General features: G+C 42.5%; 2 protein-coding genes across 2 annotated transcripts; one reads left to right on the forward strand and one right to left on the reverse strand.

The window, feature by feature from the left end:
• The first annotated feature begins 1,457 nt into the window (after window positions 1-1,457).
• On the forward strand, window positions 1,458-23,473 carry mute (muscle wasted). The gene is made up of 8 exons (XM_065236572.1): window positions 1,458-1,948; window positions 2,015-2,627; window positions 2,846-3,696; window positions 3,758-3,915; window positions 3,981-4,350; window positions 4,412-4,552; window positions 13,028-14,832; window positions 22,831-23,473. Exons 1-8 carry the CDS (start codon window positions 1,556-1,558, stop codon window positions 23,393-23,395), a joined length of 4,896 nt encoding a protein of 1,631 aa, XP_065092644.1. The 5' UTR covers window positions 1,458-1,555; the 3' UTR covers window positions 23,396-23,473.
• Window positions 23,474-23,668: 195 nt separating this feature from the next.
• On the reverse strand, window positions 23,669-25,455 carry LOC135713472 (CAAX prenyl protease 1 homolog). The gene is made up of 2 exons (XM_065236597.1): window positions 25,312-25,455; window positions 23,669-25,249 (listed from the first exon to the last, which is right to left on the reverse strand). The coding sequence occupies exon 2, from the start codon at window positions 25,242-25,244 to the stop codon at window positions 23,889-23,891; it is 1,356 nt and encodes a 451-aa protein (XP_065092669.1). The 5' UTR covers window positions 25,245-25,249; window positions 25,312-25,455; the 3' UTR covers window positions 23,669-23,888.
• Between the last annotated feature and the right edge of the window lie 578 nt (window positions 25,456-26,033).

Consider the following 26,033-nt stretch of genomic DNA (forward strand, 5'->3'; position numbering starts at 1 on the left):
GTAGCCTATTGGTCCCAAGCAAACGATTAACGTAGCCTATTCTAGTTGAAATTCTATTACTACACTATGTTTGTTTTGAATCGCTATGAAAGTTTGACAGATAACATCAGGGGTGTGTGGATTCATGCAGAACATGCAGGGGTGAGTGAAATAGCTTGGGACTGCTTGGGACCGTTGTTCTGGTACTGAGGAGCCAAAAATAATAATGATTTTCTTCGGGACCCAGTGGTCTTAGAGTTACCTCTATGGAGTTACCCCTATGGTAAAAGTATGGACGTCTATCAAGGAGTTGTTCCAATTGAACCGTCAAAATGCACCGCTTTGCTAGATTGGAACCAATGACGTTTATATAAGGTCTGGGCCAAAGGACTTATTGGTGTTAGTGAAATGTGCAAATGGATAGTGGTGTTCGTATTATATTGCAATGTTTATCTTTTTACACGAAACAGCTGTTGGCAGTGACGTATTTCTATCTGTTCTCAGTATGTTGGCAGTGACGTATATCTATCTGTTCGCAGATGTTCAGCTATGTTTACAACATTTTTGCTTCTAACACCAGCAAGCTGCCTGTTGGCCCAGACCTTATATAAATGTCATTGGATTTGAGCAGCTTTTTCCAGTTTTGTGGTGACAGTCGTCCATACTTTAACTTTGACTGTGCTTTAACTAGAGGGCTTTAATGCTGCCTACTGTCAAACGCTGTCAAACGAGTAAAGGCCGGCGCACAATAGATACTTTTTCAGGTTTTTGACAGTTAGCCCATGCATTATCTGTCAAAAAAAAACCCGAAAACGTATGCATTGTGCGCTGGCCTTAAGAAGCCAGTTGTCTCCTCTGCCTCTTAGGTATAGTCCTTACGAAATTTCAGTCGGTACAGATACTGTATACCATTCAGTAAGAACCCGTGAAGCTTTCAATCAATCTCAAACCGACACGCTATTTTAAAACTACCCAAATTTGAGTAGAATCCACCCAGATCGGTCAAAACTGATCCTATACCCAAAAATGGGTAAAATGTGTTGGGAGTGATAAGTTGACAAATGAACAATGTCGATCGGATTCATGTCGATGTTGTTCATTTGTCAACTTGTCACTCCCAACACAGTTTACCCATTTTTTCGGTAGGTTCAGTTTTCACCGATCTGGGTGGATTCCACTTAAATTTGGGTAGTTTAGAAAATAGCGTGTATAGCATAATAGAAAAAGGCCAATAAACTTCTGTAAACAAAATTTGTAAGGCCCTTTTCACGCTAAGCGAATAATTATTACGGCCACGCAAACCAAGATCACTATCGAAAAGAAGAAAATTTCTCCTCATGAGCGTACTTCAGTTCGCGTGAAAAAGGCCTTGCAAGGCAACAAGTTGTATACACAAAATTGTATAGACCCTTTTCAAAAGCTGCGCGAGAAACAACAATCTGCTCATTCAGTGTTTGTTGTTGTGTCACTAAAGCAGTGCGAAACGCAACATGCAGGTTTAACTTGCGAATTTTACTAATTTTCTGTACTTAAATGAGTCATTGTATAAGAAAATTCGCGAATTTCCGCTAGTGCAATGTCTACGGAGAAGAAAAAACGACGAAACACCCGGGCGTCACCAGTGGTTGCCTCACCAAAGGACGACTCCTCTAGCGACGAGTTGGTAATCGATTTCCCGTACGCGGCAAATAACACCCGAAGTAAACAGCAACCACAGCCACAATCGATTGTTACCAGATCTTCAAGGCCGGTAACGCCGAAAAAAAGTCCGGAAAAACGACAACCCTCGACAAGGAAGAAACGCCGCAGACCTAGATCGAGCAGCTCCAGTAGCGATGTGGAGGACCAAACACTGGAGGAAACAATTCAGAGGGTGGCAGTCAACAATAACATGACGCAAGATAGCGTCAAGAAGATTCTCAAGAAGCTGGTGCTGAATGAGCATATATTGGCCACGGTGAAATTGAAGGTGTGTATGATATTTTCTGCTATCTATCGGCTTTCAAGTAAGATTAAGCTTTGATCTTCGTTTTAGGAAGAAGATGAGGACCGCGAAGAAAACATGCGACCTTCGAAGGATGGAACGGATGGCGACGATGAAGATGAGGAATCCAATTATCTTCAATACAAACTTACTCGATTGAAAGCTAAGCAGCTAAACAAGCAACTTCTTCCTATAGTTCCCCTGAAGGCTGCTCCGATAGCGGACGAGGAGGTGGCAGCCTTAATCCATGAGGATCTTGGCTCCGATGACGACGATGAAGAGTACAAACCGACCGAGGAAGACATCCAATCCGATGATGATCCCAGTACAACGATATCGGATATCGATTCGCAGCCGCGCACCCCAGCTACGCCGGCAGCCGCAGGAGGAACGGAGTGTGGTCTCGATGAACGACCGGAATACAGCCGAGATGGCTTGTTCAAAATTCCCAAATCGCGCAATGATAGTCACTGTTCGCAGTCAGAACAGGAGCAGGAGAACATAGCTCGACGAACCAGGTCCAAGCTGTGTTTGCAGACGACGGCAATCGAAACGATTGAATCGACGTTTGTGCCACCGGACATTACGACGGATATGTACGATTTCGACTGCGATATGGATCACGTGTGGAAAGAGTTTCTGAACGAGTTTACGAAGCCTTTAGGCGAGTATTATTGGCCACATTTTCATCTTGCTTATCGGCATCGAAAAACAAAGTTTTTTTTTTATTCTTCATTATGGAGATTTTTAGCCTTTGGCTAGTTCATCTCCGTAAAACGAAAAACAAAGAACAAAGCTTCGCAGATGTTCGATGTTTCTATTTGCATTTTTAAAACGATATTTTCCTATTATTCATATACCTATGTATATTTAATATTACAGAAAATCACGCAGAGGAAGATGATGATACCGATCCGGAATACGTGGCTGCCGATAAAGTGCCAGTCGATCCCGAAGAGCTTCGAGAAGTTAAGGTATCAAAGAAGGAACTTAACAATCTGGTATCGGAACTGCTTGAAATGAGTGGAATTATAGATGAATCTTTTCTTGACGATGGTTTGCCAGACAGTACCTTGATTCCTGATAATACAATTGACGCTCAAGGTCAAGAAAATTCAATACAGGACCTTGAGAAAACAGAAGAAACTTCGGAGCTTAGTACTCCTCAACCAAAAGTACCCAGCCCAGAAAAAATGCTTATTCCAAGTCCTGAAGAGCAGGTTAATAGCACAATCATTTCGACTGCACCATCCGTAGATTGCCGAGTTGTATGCATGAGCACTCCTCTTCAGCAGCTGCAACAATGTACAATTACTGAACAACCGTTTACTAGCTTAAATCCACCAACTATCATCGCAATGGCTTCCACTAGCCAACCTTCGACCAGTGCAACAGCTCGAAATCATTCCATCATCGGAAATTTCTTCGTACAAGTATCAACACCAGACGAATCCAGCTACACACGGTACTGTGTACCGTCGTTAAGGGTTCCGGTAATTCCACCTGATCAACGCGTACCAGTTGAGCCTTCAGAACGAAAGTATCGCTTCGTTCATAGCCTGCTTCCGGTGACAGTTACCTATTCCGAAGGACAAACTGGCTTTACCAATTTTCAGCTGTCAATTTTCCAACAACAGCTGCGAATGCATGTGCAGTTTGCGGCTCAGAACTTCATGCAAACCTACGCCCATCCCAAATTTTGGCAGATGGCAAGCACTTTCAAGGATATGCTGGTAATTTCAATTGCTTCTAAAATACGAGGATTAACCTACATCAACTCCAATTTCTTTTCAGCTTGACCTACAGGAAAAATCTAGTAGCGTTCCGTCGGCCTATGCTTTTAATCTAGATGACGCTATCGAATGTTGCACGGGCTGGGAGAGGGAACTTGAAGAGCAATCAGATGAAAATACCGAATTTATAAATTTTCAACTGGAAGAAGTTAAAAAAAGGTATGATTTGAACTATTTATTTTTTAATCAAATAAACCCATACAGCTCTGACAAAACCATTTCAGTGAAAAAGCAAAGGAAATATCCAAGTACTACCAAGGTTTCTTCCATCCAAAGATGATGGAAAGGGTTGTCACCAATAGAGCCTTTATGTATCCAAAATTGCTGCCGTACACACCGTTTCGAATGGATTTACGATCGGAGAAGCGCTTCATCAAATCCGAAGAGCGACTGATTGCCTACGGGTTGGAAATGTTCTACTCCATTGCCAAAGAGGAGTTCAGCCGGTACAAAACGCAGAAAGAGCGAATTCCCACGCTGTTGCAAGTCTGTAGCTACATTAGCAAGTACCTGTGCCCGCTGCACACTGGCCCACAAATATATGGGTTCATTTGCAGCCGCCGGCAGCGTTGCGCTCAGACGAATTCCATCAAGGTAAGATGCATTCAAGCAGGTTAGTTAGAAAATAACACGCAGCATCATTTTCTTTTTGCAGTATTATTATAAGCACTTGAAATCGCCACCTTTCCAGCATGTGCTGGAAACAATCGATTTCAACAATGTAATCGCTCCGGCTGCATATCAGAAGGGAGAACTTCCGCATCTTTGGGATAAATATCTCTACTCACCGGAAAGGGTAAGTACCGTAGCTCAGTCTTGTCTGAAAAATAATGTCTTCTCCAATGAAGTAAATTGGTAGGTACCTAAAAAATGCGCGCGTATTTATCGCAGGGTCACTAAAAAGACTCTTTTTAGACTAAAAAAAACATTAGAGTCACTTTTTCACAACAAACTATGAAGAATTTCATATTTGAAATTCACATCAAAATGTTTAAATTGACAATCGGTCATGTTTGTCACATGTCATGCCAATGATTCTTGAGTACACGGCCCTGGGGAAGTAAAGAAGTAGCTGCGAAATACGCCTATCTGTCAACAGATAAGCATTCGTAACCAGGGTGACCAGCGAATCGGTAAGCCAGAAAAAGCGGGAATCCATCATTTCCGGATGAAAACCGTGAAAAGCCCGTGAGGCCGCCGCCATAGTGAGAGCGAAGGGCAGCGAAGTGTTGAAACGAATATTATCATGAATGGAAATTCCCAATATTGATATTAATCGTGTTATGTGTTATGTTAATAATTATGTGTGTATGGCAAGCTTCTACCGTATGCGTGATAATGTTTGCACCATCGTACAAATAAGGTTCCCGTTTCACCTGTGCATACAATGCCTTGGTTTTCTTTGCATGCACGTAACCTATAGTTCATACCGTAGTAGGCTATGTATAAAAGAAAATGATTTACTTAGTTTGACAGTTGCACCATGACGAAGTGGCAGCGTATTCGTGATTTGTTCCACGCGCAAATGTCGCAAAAAGACATTTCAATCGCGGTGGGAGTGCCCCGGTGGTCCGTCAAAAGGGCTTTAGACCGAGAAAAGAAAGGATAACTATCCGCGAAGGTGGCCACAGGTCGTCCGAGGTCAGCTCGGGTTCCGAGGGTTATCGCTGCTATCAAAAGGAAGATTAGCTTGAATCCAGTGCGTTCAATAAGGAAAATGGCAAAGGAACACGGGATCAGTGAGTTAACGACACGGAAGATCGTAAAGGAAGATTGCGGGGCGAAGTCGAGGGCACGGTAAAAAAAACTCACATGATTACCAACCGCATCCGGGAGCTACGAGTCGAACGATGCAAGAAAATCTCAAGTGAAAAAAATCGGTAATCCTGTTCACCGACGAGAGCATGTTTACCGTCGATCCCGTATCCAATTCCAGAACCGACCGGTAAATTAGTTCTCTTCCGGTAAAAGACGTGGCCGACGAGCACAAGAACATGTATCTGACCAAGCATCCTGCTAGCGTTATTGGTGGCTTCCAATGGCAAAAAAAAATGGACACGGTGTTCATTCCAGAAGGTGACAAGGTCAACACGGAGGTCTGCATCGAGATTTTAAGTAAGTATGTTCTTCCGTGCATCAAACAACAGTACGGTCCCAAGCCAAATGTTGTATTTCAACAAGATGGGGCTCCGTGCCACACCTCGAACCGCACTTAGAAGTGGTTGCAGGAACATCTTCCGGTCTGGGCGAAGGATATGTGGCCGCCATCCAGCCCCGATCTTAATCCGCTGGATTACTCAATATGGCCAAGGCCTGTTATAAACGCCACCCGAGTACAGCAAGCCTCAGACGAACATTGACCCGTACCTGGAGAGAAATTGATCCAGACTACATTATTAGAACTTGCCGTGCATTCCGGAAGCGTATGGAGGCCATAATTGCAGCAAGTGGAAACTCGATCGATGATTAACATAGTTTAAGACTCTGAGAAACACCCCCCCCCCCCCTTTGAATAAATAAAAAAAAACTCGAAAACGACATTGCTCAATGGTGCAAATATTATCACGCATACGGTAGCTCAGCCTTGCCGGGCGTGGTCTCTGGATCTCAGCAATGATATAATTTTTGTCTAATTTTATTAATTATTATAAATTTCAGCCCAGGATTTTTCTGAGGCATAAAAATCTCTGGTCACGTCTTCCTTCGGAAGGGAAGTAAAGCCGTTGGTCCCCGGCCCATGTGTGTTTGAATTTGAATGGGTGCGATATCCTACGCAGGTGTGGAAGCTGCCTTCCTGCACATTCGATTGCCGTCAATGGATGGCAATCGATGTCCGTCGGTGATTGGCACTAGATTGCGGAACAGTGACCGACGTTAAATAAAGGAAAGAAGAAGAAGATAAATTTCAGCCCAGAATGCATTAGAAATGAACAACATGTAGCTTGCAACATGTTCATCGTTGATACAACCATTTAAAAAAGCAAGTTTAGAAAGGTTGGGCAGGCCTGTTCCAGCTGCAAGTAGATTTTTTATTTTTAGAAACAAATTCACTAGGTAGGGGAAAATGGATCTAATGTAGGCCTAAATGCCCCTCATTTGGGCCCATATATAAATTCAGCAATCGACTAAATTTTCAATAGCGGCCAAAAATATTCATTAGTACCGTCCCAACGACGCGTTCATCTAGATAAAATTAATAAATAGCAGATTTTTAGCGATGGGCCCAATCTTAGATCTATAGGCCAACATTAGAGCCATTTCCCCTATAAGTTTAAATAGATTTTCTTGCAAATTTCGGTCTTCCGATTAGTTTTAAGTAGAACAATTTAGGTAGAAACAAATTTAGTTTTACAATTTTAATTCACAACAAATTAAATTAAATTAAATTTTGTAAACTGTTCTTTCTCACTCGCTGCTCGTCGAATAATATCCAGCAAACTTTTGGCAACTGTAGCCGGAAATCTCCTCTCACCCAGTTCTAGGTTTCACCGTCGTTGGACATTCTGGCGCTGTGGTTGCGACGCTGAGGCAGTGAACCCAGTTCGCAACATCCTCCCCCTCACTGCCCTAATAAAATGTGTATGGTTATTTTCTTTAACGACGTGTTGGGGGTATCATCCAAACTATTTGTGGTATAGTTCAATCATTTGGGTTGTCATTCGGCTATGGTCATCGAAAGTTTCATGTCCAGTTTTCCCGAACTGCGCTGTTTGTTTGAACCAATGCTTGCCGAATTCGACCATCTTGCCCCGCATAGACATTGCAAATTCGACCTCTTGTCCAACCATTTCGGAATCCAGAGAGAGGTACGTCAACGGTCTCAAGTACACCATTTCTTCTGCTTCTATCGCCAAAGTAAACAGACCTTCGTCGTCCAATCTCCATCCCCCATTAGCTGCTTCCATCACTGACTTGACGAAACGCACCATCCGTTCCCACGATCCACTCATATGCGGCGCGCTCGGAGGGATGAATACCCATTTCATGTTTGTGTTGGTGAAGGTTTCCGTATTTGTTCCCGTAATACTCCATCGGCTCCTCGGAAGTTCGTCCCGTTGTCGGAATGGATTTCCAGAGGCGCTCACGAATCGACGCACACTCATGACGCAGGATTCAGACGTGGACAGCACGGATCGTCAAGGATGTACATAGTACGACCCATCTCTTGGCGTTGCTCCGATCGATCCTAACAAGGACTGATCCGAATAGATCCAACCCTTCATAGCTGAATGGTCGCGTAAACGATGCTAGACGAGCATTTGGAAGCGGAGCCATCCTAGGAACACGCGGTTGCGCGTTCTTGATTATACACTATTGACTATTCCGGTAACTGCATTGACGATTATGCGTAGCTTTGGAATGTAGTATTGTAGTCTCACCTCGTTAACTACAGTCTCCATGATGGTACTTCCTATGGAAGGAATCGATGATAAGGTGAGTCAGTCGTTTCCTTGGCAGAATTATGGGAAACTTTGCATAACTTGTAACATTCGCTGCTTGGATTCTACTGTCCACCCGTAGGATTCCACGTTCGTCAAACACAGGCGATAATTGGGAGATAGTACAGTGTTTGTCCAGAGGCTCCTGTGATTCTCTCGGATGTTGAAGATTGTGCGTTAAGATGGCAAGTTCAACTGGGAAGACTTCCCATTGAACCGCCCGGATCAAGTACTCCAAGGCTTGTGTTAACTCCACCTGCGTAAGACTTCCGGGTAGTGGTGCAATATGTGAAGCGATGGACGTACGCTGTAGCTAGTAGTACCATAGAGGTAACTCTAAGACTAGAAGGTCCCTAAATAACGTGCTCTACTTTTTGGCTCAGCTCTGGTACTCTCTTCGGTCCCAAGCTAATCGATTCACCCCTCGAAACATAGGAAAAACCAATAACCCCTCATTTTATCTGTCAAACTTTCATAGCGAATCAAAACAAACATTGCGTAGTACTAGAATTTTGACTAGCATAGGGTACGTTAATCGTTTGCTTGGGACCAATAGGCTAGTCAAGTAGTGAGCCAATTTAAAATCGTTAGTTTCGTATTGATTGTTGCTACTACTGGATTGAACTAGCATTTTCACCAAATGTACTAGAATGCTTTGGTTCTATCTCTTTCACTCTACTCAAAACTGAAATGCATAAAAAATTGACAAAATGACACACTCGTTGCACACTGTCAAAGAATCATTGTACCCAAAATCAACTTTGTGCAAAACCAAAACAAAAATAGTATCCCATCTGGTGGATGATGGCACAAGCTTCTAAGAAAATTCTATTACTGCGAACCACATTATTTTAATTTATTTCTTCGCCAGTTAGTCGTCTGTCACTTCGTTTGTGGTTTCCACCGGTTGCTATTGCTCTTCTATCATTGTATGTGATACAAAAACACCCATCCAAATTTATTTTCATTTATTTAATATAATCATAGGTAAAAATTGTCCAATATACAATTTGAAATCATGGGTTACTTCAGATATTTAGACTACCTATCATGATTGGTGCTCATTTTCTAAAGGCGGGGCATGGAAAAACAATCTAAGGTTAGGTACTCTATTCTGAAATTGTTGAAAGGGAATCTAGTCTCGAATCTAGTATCATGTAGAACAAAACGTCCAATCAATGTAACACTCATTGCACGTGCTCAACTTTTTCGCTCAGGTCTGGTACTATCTTCCGTCCCAAGCTAATCGATTCACCCCTCGAAACATAGGAAAATCCAATAACCCCTCATTTTATCTGTCAAACTTTCATATCGAATCAAAACAAACATTGTGTAGCACTAGAATTTTGACTAGAATGGGGTACGTCATAATGACGTTTTGCTACCTGCAGGGCTGTTACAACAGGCGCGGATTTCGCGATTTTCGCGGATTTGTCGCGGATTTGAACTTTCAGTCGCGGAAACATTAAATGATGCCGCAAAAATCGCGAAGGGACTGATATGCTGTCATAAAAATTGTGGAAGTCATTGTAACCTTTCCGTCCCGGATTATTTTGCTGTCATCAATTTTGTTGTTCATTTGGCTCTCAATTTTTTACCGGTTCAAACCAAACACCCTGCAAATAATCGAGCAATGATCTCAATTCCATAAGTCACACCGGATTTGCACGGAAATTCCCTGAGGTCTGTCCAGACATTTTCCTTTTTTTTATCCAATTATACCGGATATTCTAGGTTCTCCAATTCGTCCTGGAGGTCAGTTGATTTGTTCAACTATATCAACTATGACTCCAATAATGTATGTAGTATCGAAATATGTCCAAACAGATTCAAAGTGTCTGTGTGGATTGTACCCGACTTATTGCTACGTATACAAGATGTTATAGGTTCTGAAATCATTCTGGAGATCATATTATTTTTCTACTAGATCACCCACACACTTAATCTAGCTCGGTAAAATCTCCAACAGCCGATTACCTCGGCATTTGCCTTTGCCGATATCTCTGCACATTATCTGTTTGTTAGCTGATATCTCAGCAAAATTTTATTTGTTAGCTGAGTCTCGGCAATTGTTTTACTGAATCTCAGCAAAATAAATTGCAGAATCACTCGGCTGTTGGAATCTCGACGAAAAAAAATAAGTGTGCAAGACTAATTCAATATCTGTAGTATCGAAATATGCTGTTTGGGCAGTATCTATGTGAATCATGCCAACCTATTTCCGTGTATGCCAAATGTTCTAGGATTTCCAATATTTCGATACTACAGATATTATACTAGTCTTTGTTGATCTAGTAAAACAAATCATCTGAATTGCTGGACGATTTGGAAAACCTAGATCATCTGGTATACGTAGAAACATTATCCATATAGACACTATGAATCTGTTGGGACATATTTCGATACTACAAACATTATCCCAGTCATGGTTGATCTAAAGGGTGATACGGTCAAAATTTGGTCAATATCAACTTGACGTATTTCTTTCAATTTTGCATTTAAAAAACCTGAACACCCCTCATTTTGAAGGTGTGTGTGTGTAGAATGTTGCTCCTATTTTGATTTTGGAATTCACTCTTCAGTTGTCAAAATGCCGTCCAAGCAAGAAGAGCAGCGTATCAAAATTTTGCTCGCGCATCGCGAAAATCCGAGCTACTCGCACGCAAAGTTGGCAAAATCGCTAAAAGTTGCCAAATCAACCGTTACAAATGTAATTAAAGTGTTTGGGGAACGTTTGTCGACAGCCAGGAAGTCTGGATCGGGGGGAAATCGAAAACCGGAAGCCGCTGAGACGACAAAGAGAGTTGCCGGTAGTTTCAAGCGAAACCCTAACCTCTCTCTCCGAGATGCCGCAAATAAGCTGGGTGTATCGTCTACAACCGTGCATCGAGCCAAAAAACGAGCCGGACTATCGACTTACAAGAAGGTAGTGACTCCAAATCGCGATGATAAACAAAATACGACGGCCAAAGTGTGATCCCGGAGGCTGTACACGACGATGCTGACGAAGTTTGACTGCGTGGTAATGGACGACGAAACCTACGTCAAAGCCGACTACAAGCAGCTTCCGGGACAGGAGTTTTATACGGCAAAAGGAAGGGGAAAGGTAGCAGATGTTTTCAAGCACATGAAACTGTCAAAGTTCGCAAAGAAATATCTGGTTTGGCAAGCCATCTGTACCTGTGGCTTGAAAAGCAGCATTTTCATAGCTTCCGGGACTGTCAACCAAGAAATTTACGTGAAAGAGTGTTTGAATAAACGTCTGCTGCCTTTCCTGAAGAAACACGGTTGTTCCGTACTGTTTTGGCCGGATTTGGCATCTTGCCATTACGGTAAAAAGGCCATGGAGTGGTACGCCGCCAACAACGTGCAGGTGGTTCCCAAGGACAAGAACCCTCCCAACTGGCTATTGTCAAGCGGAACCTAAAGAAGACCAAAAAAACTGCTAAGGGCGAGCAGCAGTTCAAGGCAAACTGGCTTTCTGCGGCGAAGAAGGTGGACAAGGTTGCTGTACACAATCTGATGGCAGGGGTCAAGCGTAAGGCCCGGCAATTCGGATTTGGAAAAGCGGAAGCTCAACTGAATATTTTTCCTGAATTTTATACTAATTGAACTTGAAAAAGAAATTTAATTTGATTTTTTAAATAAACGATTTCACCGATTTACACGCGTTTTCCCTTGACCAAATTTTGACCGTATCACCCTTTAGTAGAATAAATCATCTGAACTCCGGAACGATTTGGAGAACTTAAAACATCTGGTATACATGACAATAGTTCATGCATCATCCTCATAGACACTGTGCATCTGTCTGAAAATATTTCGATACTTAAGACATTGTCCCAATCTCGGTTGATCTAGTAGATCAAATTATCTGAACTCCAGAACGATTTGAAGAACCTTGATTACTCGGAAATAGATCATGCATGATCCACATAGACACTTTAAATCTGATTGGACATTTTTCGATACTACAGACATTATTGCAGTCTTGGTTGATCTAGTAGAACAAATCAACTGATGTCCTGGACGATTTCGAATACCTATAATTTCCGGTATACAAAGTAATAAGTCGTGCATGATCCACAAAGTTTCATATATACGATTCGATTATGATTCGACAACGAAAAGTGCTACTGTGTTACCTGACCTATAACGAATATACGTTGTATACGAGTACCCCGAATACAACGTATAGTTCGTCTAATTTTACATTGCAAATGCTATGCAAAATTAGACGAGTCATAAGTTGTATTCGGGGTACTCGTATATAACGTATATTCGTTATAAGTCAGGTAACACAGTAGGTACAGGCATAGAAAGCTCTCAATTAAAATGTGAAAGTACTTCAAAGAACACTAAGTTGAGAGCAAGCAAATATCTAATATGCTATAAGCAATAAGCTTGAAATGCTATGTAGTAGTATACAAATGCTATTTTTAGGCAATTAAAACAGTTTTTTTTTGTCGCGGATTAGTATTTGAAGTCGTGGATTTCTTTTGAGAAATCGCGGATTTCGCGGATCAAATTTAGAAAATCTGTCAAATCGTATGGAATATTTTTTACTACATCTGCGTATCTGAAAACTAGGTGTCGCATGTCCAGTTTTACCTTTGCTCAAATTCATCAATCGTAGGTTAAAACAAATATTCTGACGGCACTGCCAGTATGCTTTATAAACGTATATGGCTGCGTACTTGAGTGCATATAAAGGCAGTGACAGGAGAGTGCTTATTTGAAAGTGAACAGAGTGTAATAATTTTTCTAAAATGTATTGTTTATAATTTCTTTTCGTGCCTAATTTGTAATAAACCGTTTCTTTTTCCACACAGCTGGTAATAATAAACAATCGCAGAAGCGCATCAAGTCTTACCAAATCACACGAATCCGCCGAGGCATATAGCCCACTACCGCCATCAACACCCAGTCAGGAAGCCAACGTAAACATCACCATCAGTCTTGTTCTAGACCCACAGCAAGCCCCGATACCGTTGGACCAAACTATTTCCACGAACCTAGATTCAACGACATCGTTGCAAATTGATCAGCTATCGTTGAATAAGTCGTATCCCTCGGTCGTAGAACAAGAGAACATCAGTTTAAGTGAAGCAATCGAGCCGAATTGCAGTCCATACAAGGCCGAGATCAAGGAGGAACCTTCCATTTCAATTATTGACGATAATTTCGACGGATGCAGCTTACCGGATACCGATCCACCGATATCCGATCCACCTATCACTGAAACAGAGAAAACCAGCTGCTGTGAATGCAACTGTCATCGGAACGATAGTGAGCGAGGAAATAATTCCCGACCAAACAACTTAGAGAAGGGCCAGAAACGATTGACGGATTTTTTTCGTTTGTTTCCAAAGAACATTTCCTTAAATGATAAAAGAAAGAAAAGCTTGAAACAAAAGCTCTGGGAAATTTATCAACGATTCCGAAATTCGTATGTGCACGGAATCGACCGTGGTAAATTGAATTGGTTCCTTCGAAAAGTGTTCGACCACTTCTGTCTGATAGACAGCTTCAGTTGCTTTCTGGACGAACTGAAAAAGATGAGTTCCAGTAATGGTTCGAAGAAGATGGATGTAATTATGGCAAAAAATGAACACTCAATATCGAACGGATTGCGTACGAGATTGCAACGAATCAGTGAGGCTGAAAATAAGGACGCCAATTATGCTTACAACTTTTTTGAAAAAGTTGAAGAGACTTTGCTGTCCGAAAGCAGACATGCTCAATACGAGAGCTTTCTGGAAATTTTACAATCGTTTAATGCGGTGGAAGATCGGGTTACGGATTTGTACTATAAAATAGAAAATCTTCTATTGGCTGATCATCCCGAATTGGTCGACTTATTCCTAACGTTTCTGCTGCCGGGACAAGCGGCAGAAGTTGGGAAATTTTTCGAACATTTCATTCTCACCAATGCGAATGATTTTCTGACCAAGTTAAACATCTATTTCGCCAAGCAGCCGGCGCAAATCAAGAAAATTTACTCATGTCTTAATGATCTTTCAAACGAGCGCGATGTGACCATGGCACAGATAAAATCCCGTGTCCTCCCGCTATTGAAGGGGAATCCCTTGTTGATTGAATGGTTTCTGCAATTATTTCCTCCGGAAAAACCTCCGGAGAGTAGTATCGCCGACTATGAAGTAATTTCAATGAAAAAGCTACCCCTCCCGGACTACACCGATCCAAATGAAATCTACGAGGATGTGCCATTCGTGGAAGTGGCTCCGGAATCGATCAGCGAAAGTACCGTGTGTGGGACAAAATACATCCAAGGTCGTATCGTGTATGGAACACAACCGGCGAGATTGTCCTTCCTGGCCCATGACTGCATGGTTTCGGCTGCTTCCAGCAAGGACAACTCGGCGCTCAAAGGATGCGTGCATAATGTACGACCTAGAACGGGTGCCGAAGGTGAAGCGCTTGGCGATAAGGATCAGCCGGATATTGTTTCACCGGAGGAGATTCACCGTGAGGAGCCACGGTACAAGCTGTGCGACGATGTCACCTTTAATGCACATGCCATTCGCCTGAATCCCCTTGTTCATGGTGGGAAGGGCGTTACATATGCGGATGTGGCTCACCTGCTGGTGCCAGATCCGAATACACCCGACGAAAGGTAAGACTGTTTTTTTTTTCATTCTATTTTTCTCTTCTGGTTTAGCATTACAATAAAACTTATACCTACCATAGATGTTAGTTTTTCCCGCATATTCCACAAATCGAATATCAATGCAATTTGTCTTGAATGTTTAAATAAATGTAATGCTCCATTTCAAAGATTCAATATCGACAAAAACGAGATTCTTGTTATTCAACATAGTTCTTAAAAATCAATTCTCTCCGTCCTATACTGCCGCTATTCGCATTACTTATAAAAGTTGTCTTGATTCTGGATTAAGGAAAATCTTCATGATTATGAGAGTTTTTTTTTTTTTAGTTGCAGTGTGTGTGAGTCCAGATCGGACATTGAGAATTTTCCCAGATTCTGGATCATAAGAAGCTTTTACGATTCAAAACTAACACAAATATGCGAAATGCCGTATTTTTGCCGTAAATTAAAATGAATCAATTATCTGCGACTTCATTTATTTTTAAATTTATTTTAGTTTTTTGACCTATAGAGATTCGTGGCGTTAATCGCACGTACATTAGCGAGTGCATCGCCGTTTAAAGTTGTTTATTATTTTCATTATTAAATAAATTGCATACTCTTTTAGGAATCAGGAAAAAATTCCAACACAATTAAATTTTTTTTTTTTTTAATTACGTTAAAATTCTCCGTTGATCACAAAATGTTCAAAAATTCTGAGTGGAAATCGAACAAGATTTCTATTAACCTGTAAAATATCTCCAGGACAATTTGGAGAATGATAAATATTTTGGTAACACATCTTTGTATCCCAATGTTGTTTGGCTTATAGAACTTCAAAATCTTAACTCCAGAAAGATTCGAAGAACTTTTAATACTGCGTTTCTCCTGCTTAGGTGCCTATGATTGATATATGCTTTTTCTGACATACCAAAACTTTATTTAGCCTCATTTTTAAAGGAGGCTGTTTAATTTTATACATGGGGTTTTAGAGATCTAGATGATCAATATGTTAATGCAAATCTCATCTCAAATTTTTCTACAAAGTGGACGTATTATAGGGTAGAGAACCACTTCGGCATAATCGCCAATTTTGGGCCTATCGAGCAGAAAACTTCAAATAAATCCATGATTTCAGAGTTAACAAGTCAATTATGCGTTTGGTACGATACTCTTGAAGGGACAAACGGGAGACTCCAAACGAAGTATACGGTTTAACAGGAAAAACGGAGAAAATTTTATTTAAACGTCTGTACTACACGAAGTGCTATTGTGGAATGAACAGTTATTAATTTTCTCAAACAGATAACGGGTCGTTGCCAGGGAGGGCTTCCCAACAACGTAACAGGGGAAAGCGACGGCTGATTGCCTACTACGCCAACACCCCCTCTCAATCGGCCATTCCAAGGCCTTGGCACAGGTTCTCCATGCGCACCGCGTCCACCGGTTTGGTGAACAAATCCGCCAGTTGCTTCTCGGTACTGATATACTTCACCGCTACACGTCCATTCGCAATGTGGTCCCGGATGAAGTGGTGCTTGATATCTATATTCTTGCTTCTATTGCTTTCACAATTCTTCGCCATACCTATCGCTCCTTGATTGTCCTCAAATATTACGACCGGATCCGCAGGCCGCTTCAATTGAAGATCTTCCATCACTCCGGACAACCAGATCGCTTCCGAAACAGCAGAACCCAGCGACACATACTCCGCTTCACTCGAGGATGTAGAAACGGTAACCTGCTTTTTGCTCGACCACGATACAGGATTACCGAATACCGTGAACAGGTAGCCGCTGACTGCATTCCTGTCTTCCGCATCCGATGCCCAGTCGGCGTCAGCATATCCGACCAACGCTTCCGCTGATTCGTCGCGTACAAACTTCAGGTGCTTCGTTTTCGTCCCTTTCAAATACCGTACTATACGCTTGAGGCATTGCGAATGGTTAACTGTTGGGTTCTGTTGGTAACGGCCCAGGAATCCGACGGGGAAACACAAATCAGGCCTGGTGCACAGCATTACGTACATAATTGTGCCCAGCAGCTCACGGTACGGTTCTTGGTTGACTCACCATCACGGGAAACAACCAGGTTCTTCTCCATAGGCATCTTGGTCGGGTTACAATCCGTCATCTTAAAGCATATCAATATTTTTTCGATATTCGTTTCTTGAGAGAGTTTCATGGAATTCGTCGCACGGTCGTATTCTAGTTTCATACCTAGGAAACGACTGATCTCACCGCAGTCCGTCATCGTGAACGTCGAACTCAGGGCTTTCTTCAGATTCACAATCGTTTCAATCTTCCTCCCAGCGATGAGCGAATCGTCCACATACAGAATGATATAAATTTCGTCTCCTGGTACCACCCGCACGTAGAGACAGTAGTCGTGCAGCGATCGACGAAATCCCAAACTCAGCAACCGATCGTTGAACTTGTCGTTCCAGCACCTTGGGGATTGCTTGAGGCCGTACATGGACTTGAGTAAGCGGCACACTGTATTAGGGGACGCTGCAACACCGTCGGGAACCGCCATGTACAATTCCTCTTTCAGGTCGCCGTGCAAAAACGCCGTCTTGACGTCCATTCGATGGAAGTGGGAACACTGTTGCACTCCGACCGCGAGAACCGTCCTGATGGTGGCCAGTTTTGCAACATGAGCGAATGTCTCCTCGTAATCGACTCCAGCCTTCTGCAGGAATCCTTTCACCACCAGTCTCGCCTTATATTTGACCGTATTGCCGGCCGAATCGTCCTTCAGCCGAAACACCCATTTCGATTTCAGAGGCTTCACTCCCTTCGGACAGCTCATAAGACGCCAGACCTTGTTCTCCTCCATGGAACGTAACTCATCTCGTAGTAATCAAATAACTTACCGGGGAGCCTGCGCTCCCGTTCGCAATGCCTCGACGACAATGCACTAGGAATTTCGCGTCTTTCTGTGGGCGAAGGGAGCGCATTTTCTGGTTCTTCAAGATCATCGTCGGGTTCTGCTTCAATTCGATTGATTTCAGGTTCATCATTGGCTTCACGAATTACATCTGTGGAGGCCGGCTGGCAACGTTCCCCCTCTTGCTCGAACGGGAAGTGGACGGTCGTCTTCTTGCTGTATCACAGCGTACGGGAAGGACGACTCATCAAACTTGACATCTCGAGCAATTGTAAGCTTTCGAGCCACCGGGTCCCACACGCGGTAGCCGTTCGGAGCGTACCCAACCATGACCATCTCCTTGCTCTTCGCATCCAACTTACGCCTTTGCTGCTTCGGAATCCACACGAAACTCTTGCAGCCAAACACACGAAGTTTGTCCAGATCCGGTCTGATACCGAACCACATCTCAGCCGGGGTAACACCAGAGGGCAACGCACTTGTTGGGCTTCGGTTCATCAAGTAAACGCAGGCGAAGGCTGCTTCGGACCACAGCTGCTTCGGCACATTGGATTGGATGAGCACGGAACGGACTTTTTCAACCAAGGTTCGGTTGAACCTCTCCGCTATATCATTCTGCTGAGGCGTGTACGAAACCGTTGTCTCTAGCTGTATCCCTTTTCTCTTATAGAACTGCATCTGGTTTGTGGAACAGTACTCTCGTCCCTGGTCCAGTCATTCTTGAAATGGATTTCCCAGCATAGCCGTGACCTTTGCTTCGAATTCCTGAAATTTCTCGAATACCTCTGATTTGCGCTTCAGCAAATATATCATCGAGAAATGAGTATGGTCATCGATGAAACTGACTATGTAACGAGAACTATCCCATGCCGGCGGATCGATCGGTCTTCAAACATCAGAATGAATCCGCTCCAGCGGCCGGCTGGCCCTAGCTCGCGTTCCGTTGAACGGTTCTCGGCATTACTTGGCTTGCACACAGGCGTCGCAGAAATCAATTTTGGTTGTTTTTTCATTCATACCTTTCAGCATTCCTTTCCGGGCCATGGTCTTCAATCCGCGTTGGCCGATATGCCCCAGTCGACGATACCACAGGTTTCCAATCGATACTTCGCAGTGATTTGCTTCAACTTCCTCCAACGACAACTCAAGCTCGTACAGGCTGCCTCGAAGGTGTCCAGTGGCCAGTAACTTACCACTTTTCTTCAGAACTGCTACGTTTCCAGAGAACAAGACATCGATCCCAGCATTGGCCATCTTCCTGACAGATATCTGGTTTTCACGTAGTTCTGAAACGTAGAGCACAATCTTCAGATTGAAATGTACACCTTTGTTGCTGGTCACGTTGATTTCGCCAATCGGTTCAGCAAGCATAGCTTCTCCTTCCTTGGCGACCTTGATCTCCACGCGACTGGTCATCTTCTTCAGGGCAGCAAAAACGAACTTGTCGCCAACCAGGTGGTCACTGCACCCGGAATCAAGCTCGAAAAGGATTCGTCCAGGGTGCTTTTCCGCAATGTTTGCATCGGCCATGAAACTGATGGACTCCTTCTTCGCTGAATTGGCTTCACGCTGGCTTGACGAGGTCCAAATTCAGGTATTTCTTCCGCGACGTTCTCCAGGGCCATGACTAGGGGATCGAAAGAGTCTGGAAGCGTCAAGAAAAGCTGCGACACCAGATCACTTTCCGCCAGAGTTGCTCCGGCCGTCTTCAATTTTCTCACGAGCCCGTCGAATTCAAGTAGATGCGTCCGCATGTCCCCTTCCTTCATTCACAAACGAGCCAACTGCTTCCGTACTAACGTTTGGCTCGCGACAGACTTCTCCTTCGTGGTCGAACGATCTCGAGGCATTCGTCCGACAGGCAACCCACCAGCAACGCCTTGGAGATCCGGTCCGTTTCTTCAAACTTCTTCTTTGCAGCTTGTTCCGTTGGAGCCACCTCGGTCAGCACATCCGCGACGCCTTTGGCTTCCAGGAACAGGCGCACTCGCAGCAACGGGATGTTGCACGAAACGTCCTTCGCGGTGGTGCTCATAACCTCTTGAAGGGACAAACGGGAGACTCTAAACGAAGTATACGGTTTAACAGGAAAAACGGAGAAAAGTTTATTTAAACGTCTGTACTACACGAAGTGCTATTGTGGAATGAACAGTTATTAATTTTCACAAACAGGTAACGGGTCGTTGCCAGGGAGGGCTTCCCAACAACGTAACAGGGGAAAGCGACGGCTGATTGCCTACTACGCCAACAGATACTTTAGTTAATAAGCTTCCGAACGAAGTCAATGAGAACTCGTGATATGAAGGTTTGCACCCATTATTCCCAAATACAAAAGAAGCGCTTCGACCGAATTAATTTTTATCTTCATTCGATAGGCCGAAGTGAACTCATTGGCGTTTCAATGCGTTAGGCCGAGTTTGGCGTCAAGAAGCAGGGTAAATAAATTTGGAAGCCATCAGTAATAATAACATTCCGTTTGGTGCTAAACTGCGCTAGATTAAGAAAGACTAAGTGCGAGTTGTGCTTAATAGGCCTGAAATGGGTAGTTGACCCTAGAACAATTCTGCCGAAAAAAAATATGATTATCTATAAACGGCTATTTTTGAACGCCTTTTTTGTTTAAAGCAGACAATGGACACCCAGTAACAACATCACATAGATGAGATATTGGTAATGTTGATTTGCATGATTGAATTGTATAACTGTAGTAACGGTATAACCAACAATCAATACGAAACTATCGATTTGAAATTGGCTCACTACTTGACTAGCCTATTGGTCCCAAGCAAATCGATTAACGTATCTCATTCTAGTTGAAATTCTGGTACTACACTATGTTTGTTTTGATTCTCTATGAAGGTTTGACAGATAAAATGAGGGGTTCGTGGATATTCCCATGTTTCGAGGGGTACATCGATTAGCTTGGGACCGAAGAGAGTACCAGAGCTGAGCCAAAAAGTTGAGCACGTTTCTTCGGGACCTCACGGAGAACAAATTATAGCAGACGTAATTATTTTTCCGGTAAAAATAACTATATTGTTCAATTGTTTTCGAGATAACCCGAAACTATAGTTGATGTGACTATATATAGAGGGCAACAACTATTATAGTTCATAGTTGGCTCCTCGGTTGGCTCAACTATATTTTTCAGTAGATGAACAAACGCCAAACTTCAAAATACAACTATGCTTTAGTTGATTCAAGAAAACTATTGTTAGGAAAGCAAAATTTTACAATGTTTATTGAACAAACTGCTCTTCATTATCGACATATTAAGGAAGTTTGTTTTGCTTCTTTATCGATCTCAAAAACACAACTGCAAAATCATAAAAAAAGCGAACAAGAACATTCAACTTAGATTTGAACCGTGTTCATCTGCGTGAGAGCCAGCTATCTTATCGCCTGCTATACGCATCACAAGTTAAAAGTATGTGGATTTATGATGATCAATTGAAACCAAATTATATAAATAAATTACATTTGACTGTTGTTATAATTGATCAAAGTTATAGTTGAATTGAGTATAAGATGAACAGTTGAATCTATTAGGTAGATATGACTGAGTTGACGGTCAAATTAATGTTGGAATAACTATAGGTTTCCATGTGAAAGTAACTATAAGGATTGTTATCTTAACTTAACGAATATGTTCTCCGTGCTACTAGTTTTAGAGTTACCTCTATGGTATAACTGTAGTAACGTCTACACGGCGAATGAGAACGACCCAAATTTCAGTTTAGTTAACTCATAAATCACATAAAGTGCAAATTTACTCATCGCTGAGTTCCTGCACTTTACGAGATTATGAGTGAACTAAACTCAAATTTGTGTCGTTCTCATTCGCCGTGTAGGCCGGCGCCGGTGGTGTAGTGGTAAGCGTGACTACTTTCTAACACCCCAATGGGTCTGGGTTCAATCCCAGCCGAGGTCGGTGAGATTTTTCTGAGGCATAAAAATCTCTGGTCACGTCTTCCTTCGGAATCCTTTGGTCCCGGCCCATGTGTGTTTGAATTTGAATGGGTGCGATATCCTACGCAGGTGTGGAAGCTGCCTTCCTGCACATTCGGTTGCCGTCAATGGATGGCAATCGATGTCCGTCGGTGATTGGCACTAGATTGCGGAACAGAGACCGACGTTAAATAAAGGAAAAGAAGAAGAATTCGCCGTGTAGTTCGGTTGACGATTGGAAGAAAAGTGAACGTTTCTTCATTATTAATTAAACACCAGCCTAAGTAAGTCGCAGCTTACTGATCTTCACTTTCAAATTAGTTCGGGAATCCCGTAGAAGTTCAGGAAACCTTATAGAACTTCGCAACAAATCAACGAAATTCTTAAAAAATCAGGGAACTTGTGGAACTTCAAAGTAGTCCACCGAAACTTGTAAAAGTTCAGCTAATTAAGTAGCAATTCGGGGAACTTGGTAAACCTTCATAGAGATGCAGGGAATTCGTAGACATTCATAAAATGAGACAAGTTTTTTAATCTGGCGCCCCTTTGGATTTATCTATAAAGTCCTCGCACTCCTTCTTCTTCTTCTTCTTCTTCGTATTTCAAGCTTATTGCTTTTCGCATATTAGCTTATTGCGTGCTCTTGATTCACATACATAGTTATTGAATGAGGGCTTTCGATGCATGTACCATTTTTGCATTAGTATAATTGTGTGGCAAGTACAATCATACTCTATGCCAAGGAAGTCGAGAAATTTTCCATTCCGAAAAATTCCTAGACCGGACCGGGAATCGAACTCAGCATAGTCTTGCTATGTAGCTGCTTGAATTTTCCTAGGTGCAACATAGTGCCCAAACTTTTCCAACGTTTTTTGTTATGTTGCCAAAAACAGAATACGGTACTGGTTTTCGGGAAAGTTTTGAAGACAATTCCGAAGAAGTTTTGGGAGGGTACCAAAGATTTACATATTAGAATTCAAAGCCGATTCTGAAGAAAAAAGTTCCAAGGAGCTCATGGCGGCGGAGCCTCAACAAGGAAATATAAGTCAATATAGGAATTTGAATTGGACGACACCTGTTTCCGTTTTCGATCGAAACGGATGCTCAAGACAATTTTAATTTTTATACATAATCCGTTTAGATCGAAAGCGAAAATATGGGTATACAATTTTGCGATATCATTTTCAGTAATTTCCACTCCGAGGACGATAAATCCAACTCCCCGAAGAAGCAACAAATAAAAACCCTACCCAAAAAGCGAATCAATTCTCCAATCAACAAGAAAATTACCACGGGAAAAGGCTCCTCTCCAACTGGCGCCAAGAAAGCTCCGGTGTCCGTTCCACCGGATTCGAAAGTAATTGCCGTTTCAAAGAAATTGAAAAGCATGATTGAAGCATCGCCGGACCTACATCCGGAACCTTCGACATCCGGTTTGAAGCGAGGAGCATCAACACCAGCAACAGCAGCGCTTCCTTCAAAAAAGGAAAAACACCTGAAGAAATCCGCCTCGGATGACGCCCCTTACGAAGAGAGGAGTGAATCGAATGAATCCAGGGAAAACGTCAGTCCAACCAGTTGGACCAGAGACGAGGATAAGGTAATCCTTGAACAAATTAAAAACGGCTACAGTGCAGTAGAGGAACTTGTGGAACGGATCGGCGAAAAGATCCATGGTAGAAAGGCTTCCGAGATTCGTCTGAGATACGAGTTCTTGATGGAAATACTGAAGAAATTTCAGAAATCGGTTTAAGTGTATAGTTTTAACTTTATTTTTAACTCTTAAGATGTGGTATTTAAAAGACTCGAATGTTGATTTACAATAAATACTTAGACGAAATGTGTTCCTTGCATTGAATGTGAACATATCACATCCTAGTTTCTTCCTTGCGTAAGTTTATTTAAATCCAACCACAGAGAACCGTCATCGAAAAAAAAACATGTAAACCCATCGAACCTGTTGTCGCTCCGTCCGTAGTATGACAACGTTTGGCTTTCGAAGAGAATTTCGTGGCACGGACATCTATTGTGGATTCTCAAGTTTGTAAGCTTTATTGTTCCAACTAAAAATCTAGAAGCTAAAAGTACAGTGCTGCTCAGACTCTGCTAGGCAAAATGCAAATTTGCAATTTTATGACATCTGAATTGTTTAACCATTTCACACAATCTTCTCCACCCACAATCGAATGCAGACTAGATAGACGACATACGCGTGCATACTATTAATTGCTGATGCTTCAATCAATTCATCTATCCTTCTTCTCTCCATTTTTGAGCCGCTCCAACCGTTGTAGCAAAGTCGGGTGCGAATGATTCCAAGCCGAGTACATCCAATCGTACACCGGGAAACCAAGATTGTCAATGTGCAGCTTGACCAGAGCTTTGCCCAACTCCTTTGAGTATCCGAGCCCGTTGGCAAAGTCATCCGCTTGGTACTCGAAACGGCGCGACAGAATAGTCATGGCGAAGTTAATCAGCGTATTGTAAGGTGCGAGGACATACATGACAATCACCAGGAAACCGATCAGAATGGGTTGAACGTTTGGTGAAAAGCCAACCGCTTGGTACAGTGGAGAATATTTGAACAGCTGCGAGAAGACCATGAAGATCAAAAACATCTGCACCTGCATGATGACAATGTTCTTCCTAATGTGACCAAGCTTCCAGTGTCCCAGTTCATGGGCGAGAACCGCCAAAACTTCCTTATTCTCACAGCCTTTTCCTTTTTCGTCTTCGGCAAGAGTGGAATCGTCCGGGAGTCCCTTGTTCAAGAGCAGAGTGTCGAAAAGCACGATTCGCTTTGCTCCAAAAAGACCGGTAAAATATGCATTACTGTGGGCTGATCGTTTCGAACCCTCCACAACGAACAGTTTTCCAAGCGGAAACTTGAGCGTTGCTGCAAGCTGCTCGATGCTGGTCTTAAGTTCCCCATCCTCCAGTGGGCGAAACTTGTCAAACAAGGGAGCGATGTAAACCGGGTAAATTGTAATCAATACCAAAGAAACAATTCCCACGAAAGCCCACAGCCAGATGAAGAAGTAATCGCCACCGATCTGGACAATGTAAACGATTGCTGCCACGATGGGAATCGACAGAACTTGACCCACCAAAAACGATTTGATCTGATCCTTTACGAAGAATCCGGGAGTCTGCTTGTTGAATCCATGCTTTTCTTCCAGGATGAACGTTCCATAAATTTTAAACGGCATATCCTTGAACGTCCCAATGAGGTTGATCAAGATCAGGAACACAATGCTAACATGAATCTCGTTTCCGGGATTCATTCCAACCTTCCCTGTAACATCCAACGCTCTTGACCAGATCAACGCCACGAAACCACTGTACAGTTCAATCGTAGCGATTCCGATGTCGCATACCAACAGTTTGAACACCTCAAAGTTTGCTTTATCCAGTCCGTACAGCCGGGCTTTCTCGAAGGTTTCCTTTTTCATCACATCGCGCAACTCTTCCGGTACATTTTTGCTAGATTCGTAGATATAAATCTGCCGCCGCGTTAGATACAAATTGACCATATTTTCCAGAAACAGGAAAATCAGAATCGAGTAGAGCGTGAGCTCACTTTTAGACAGGTTCTCGAACATATTGCCTGCAAATTAAAAAAAAAAACTTTTTTAATTATAAAGTCGACGGAATCGTAAAGATGTCTACCGTTGTTCGTAGAACCAGTCGCGTTTAGTGAAAATCCTGCTTCTATTGAACCGTGTACGAACGACGGAACGGAAAAAACTAGGAACACGTAAGTGGAAAAATCGGCTTCCCTTTTCTCTTGCCGACGACGAAAATGCACTTGACTGCTCCTAAAATGCAATCGCTAACTGACAGTGATATGCTGATTGCTGATATGCATCAGCCGCGATGTTTTATTCTCTATTACACGGAAACTGTCATATACTCTTCGATGATTAAAATTTAAGCTACACGGAAAGAAACAACTCAAAATTAAGTCTTTTGTACTCATTTTATTGCGGATTTCACACCTGATTAGACTCCTGCGCTAAAAATAAGTACACAGTAATATCAACAATCAATACGAAACTAACGGTTTTAAATTGGCTCACCACTTTAGTAGCCTATTGGGCCAAGCAAACGATTAAAGTACCCTATTCTAGTCGAAATTCTAGTACTACACAATGTTTGTTTTGATTCGCTATGAAAGTTTGACAGATAAAATAAGGGATTATTGGTTTTTCCTATGTTTCGAGGGGTGAATCGATTAGCTTGGGACCGAAGAGAGTACCAGAGCTGAGCCAAAAAGTTGAGCACGTTATTTCGGGACCTTCTAGTCTTAGAGTTACCTCTATGGTAATATTTTCGCACTGGTCATAAAAGTTAAATATGGAGCTTCTTAATGCTTTCTAAAGCTTTAATTC

The sequence above is a fragment of the Ochlerotatus camptorhynchus genome, unplaced genomic scaffold (assembly GCF_037179485.1).
Source record: "Ochlerotatus camptorhynchus isolate MF236.1 unplaced genomic scaffold, CSIRO-AGI_Acam_v1.1 ptg000556l, whole genome shotgun sequence".
NCBI classification, from domain to species: domain Eukaryota; kingdom Metazoa; phylum Arthropoda; class Insecta; order Diptera; family Culicidae; genus Ochlerotatus; species Ochlerotatus camptorhynchus.

What these genes read in the sequence shown, in the direction of transcription:
- mute (XM_065236572.1), top strand. Translation starts at nt 1,556, where the DNA reads ATGTCTACGGAGAAGAAAAAACGACGAAACACCCGGGCGTCACCAGTG. An exon ending in GCACTTTCAAGGATATGCTG is followed by an intron (nt 3,697 to 3,757) that starts GTAATTTCAATT and finishes ATTTCTTTTCAG; the next exon opens with CTTGACCTACAGGAAAAATC. An exon ending in ATCTCTACTCACCGGAAAGG is followed by an intron (nt 4,553 to 13,027) that starts GTAAGTACCGTA and finishes TTTTCCACACAG; the next exon opens with CTGGTAATAATAAACAATCG.
- LOC135713472 (XM_065236597.1), bottom strand. Translation starts at nt 25,244, where the DNA reads ATGTTCGAGAACCTGTCTAAAAGTGAGCTCACGCTCTACTCGATTCTG.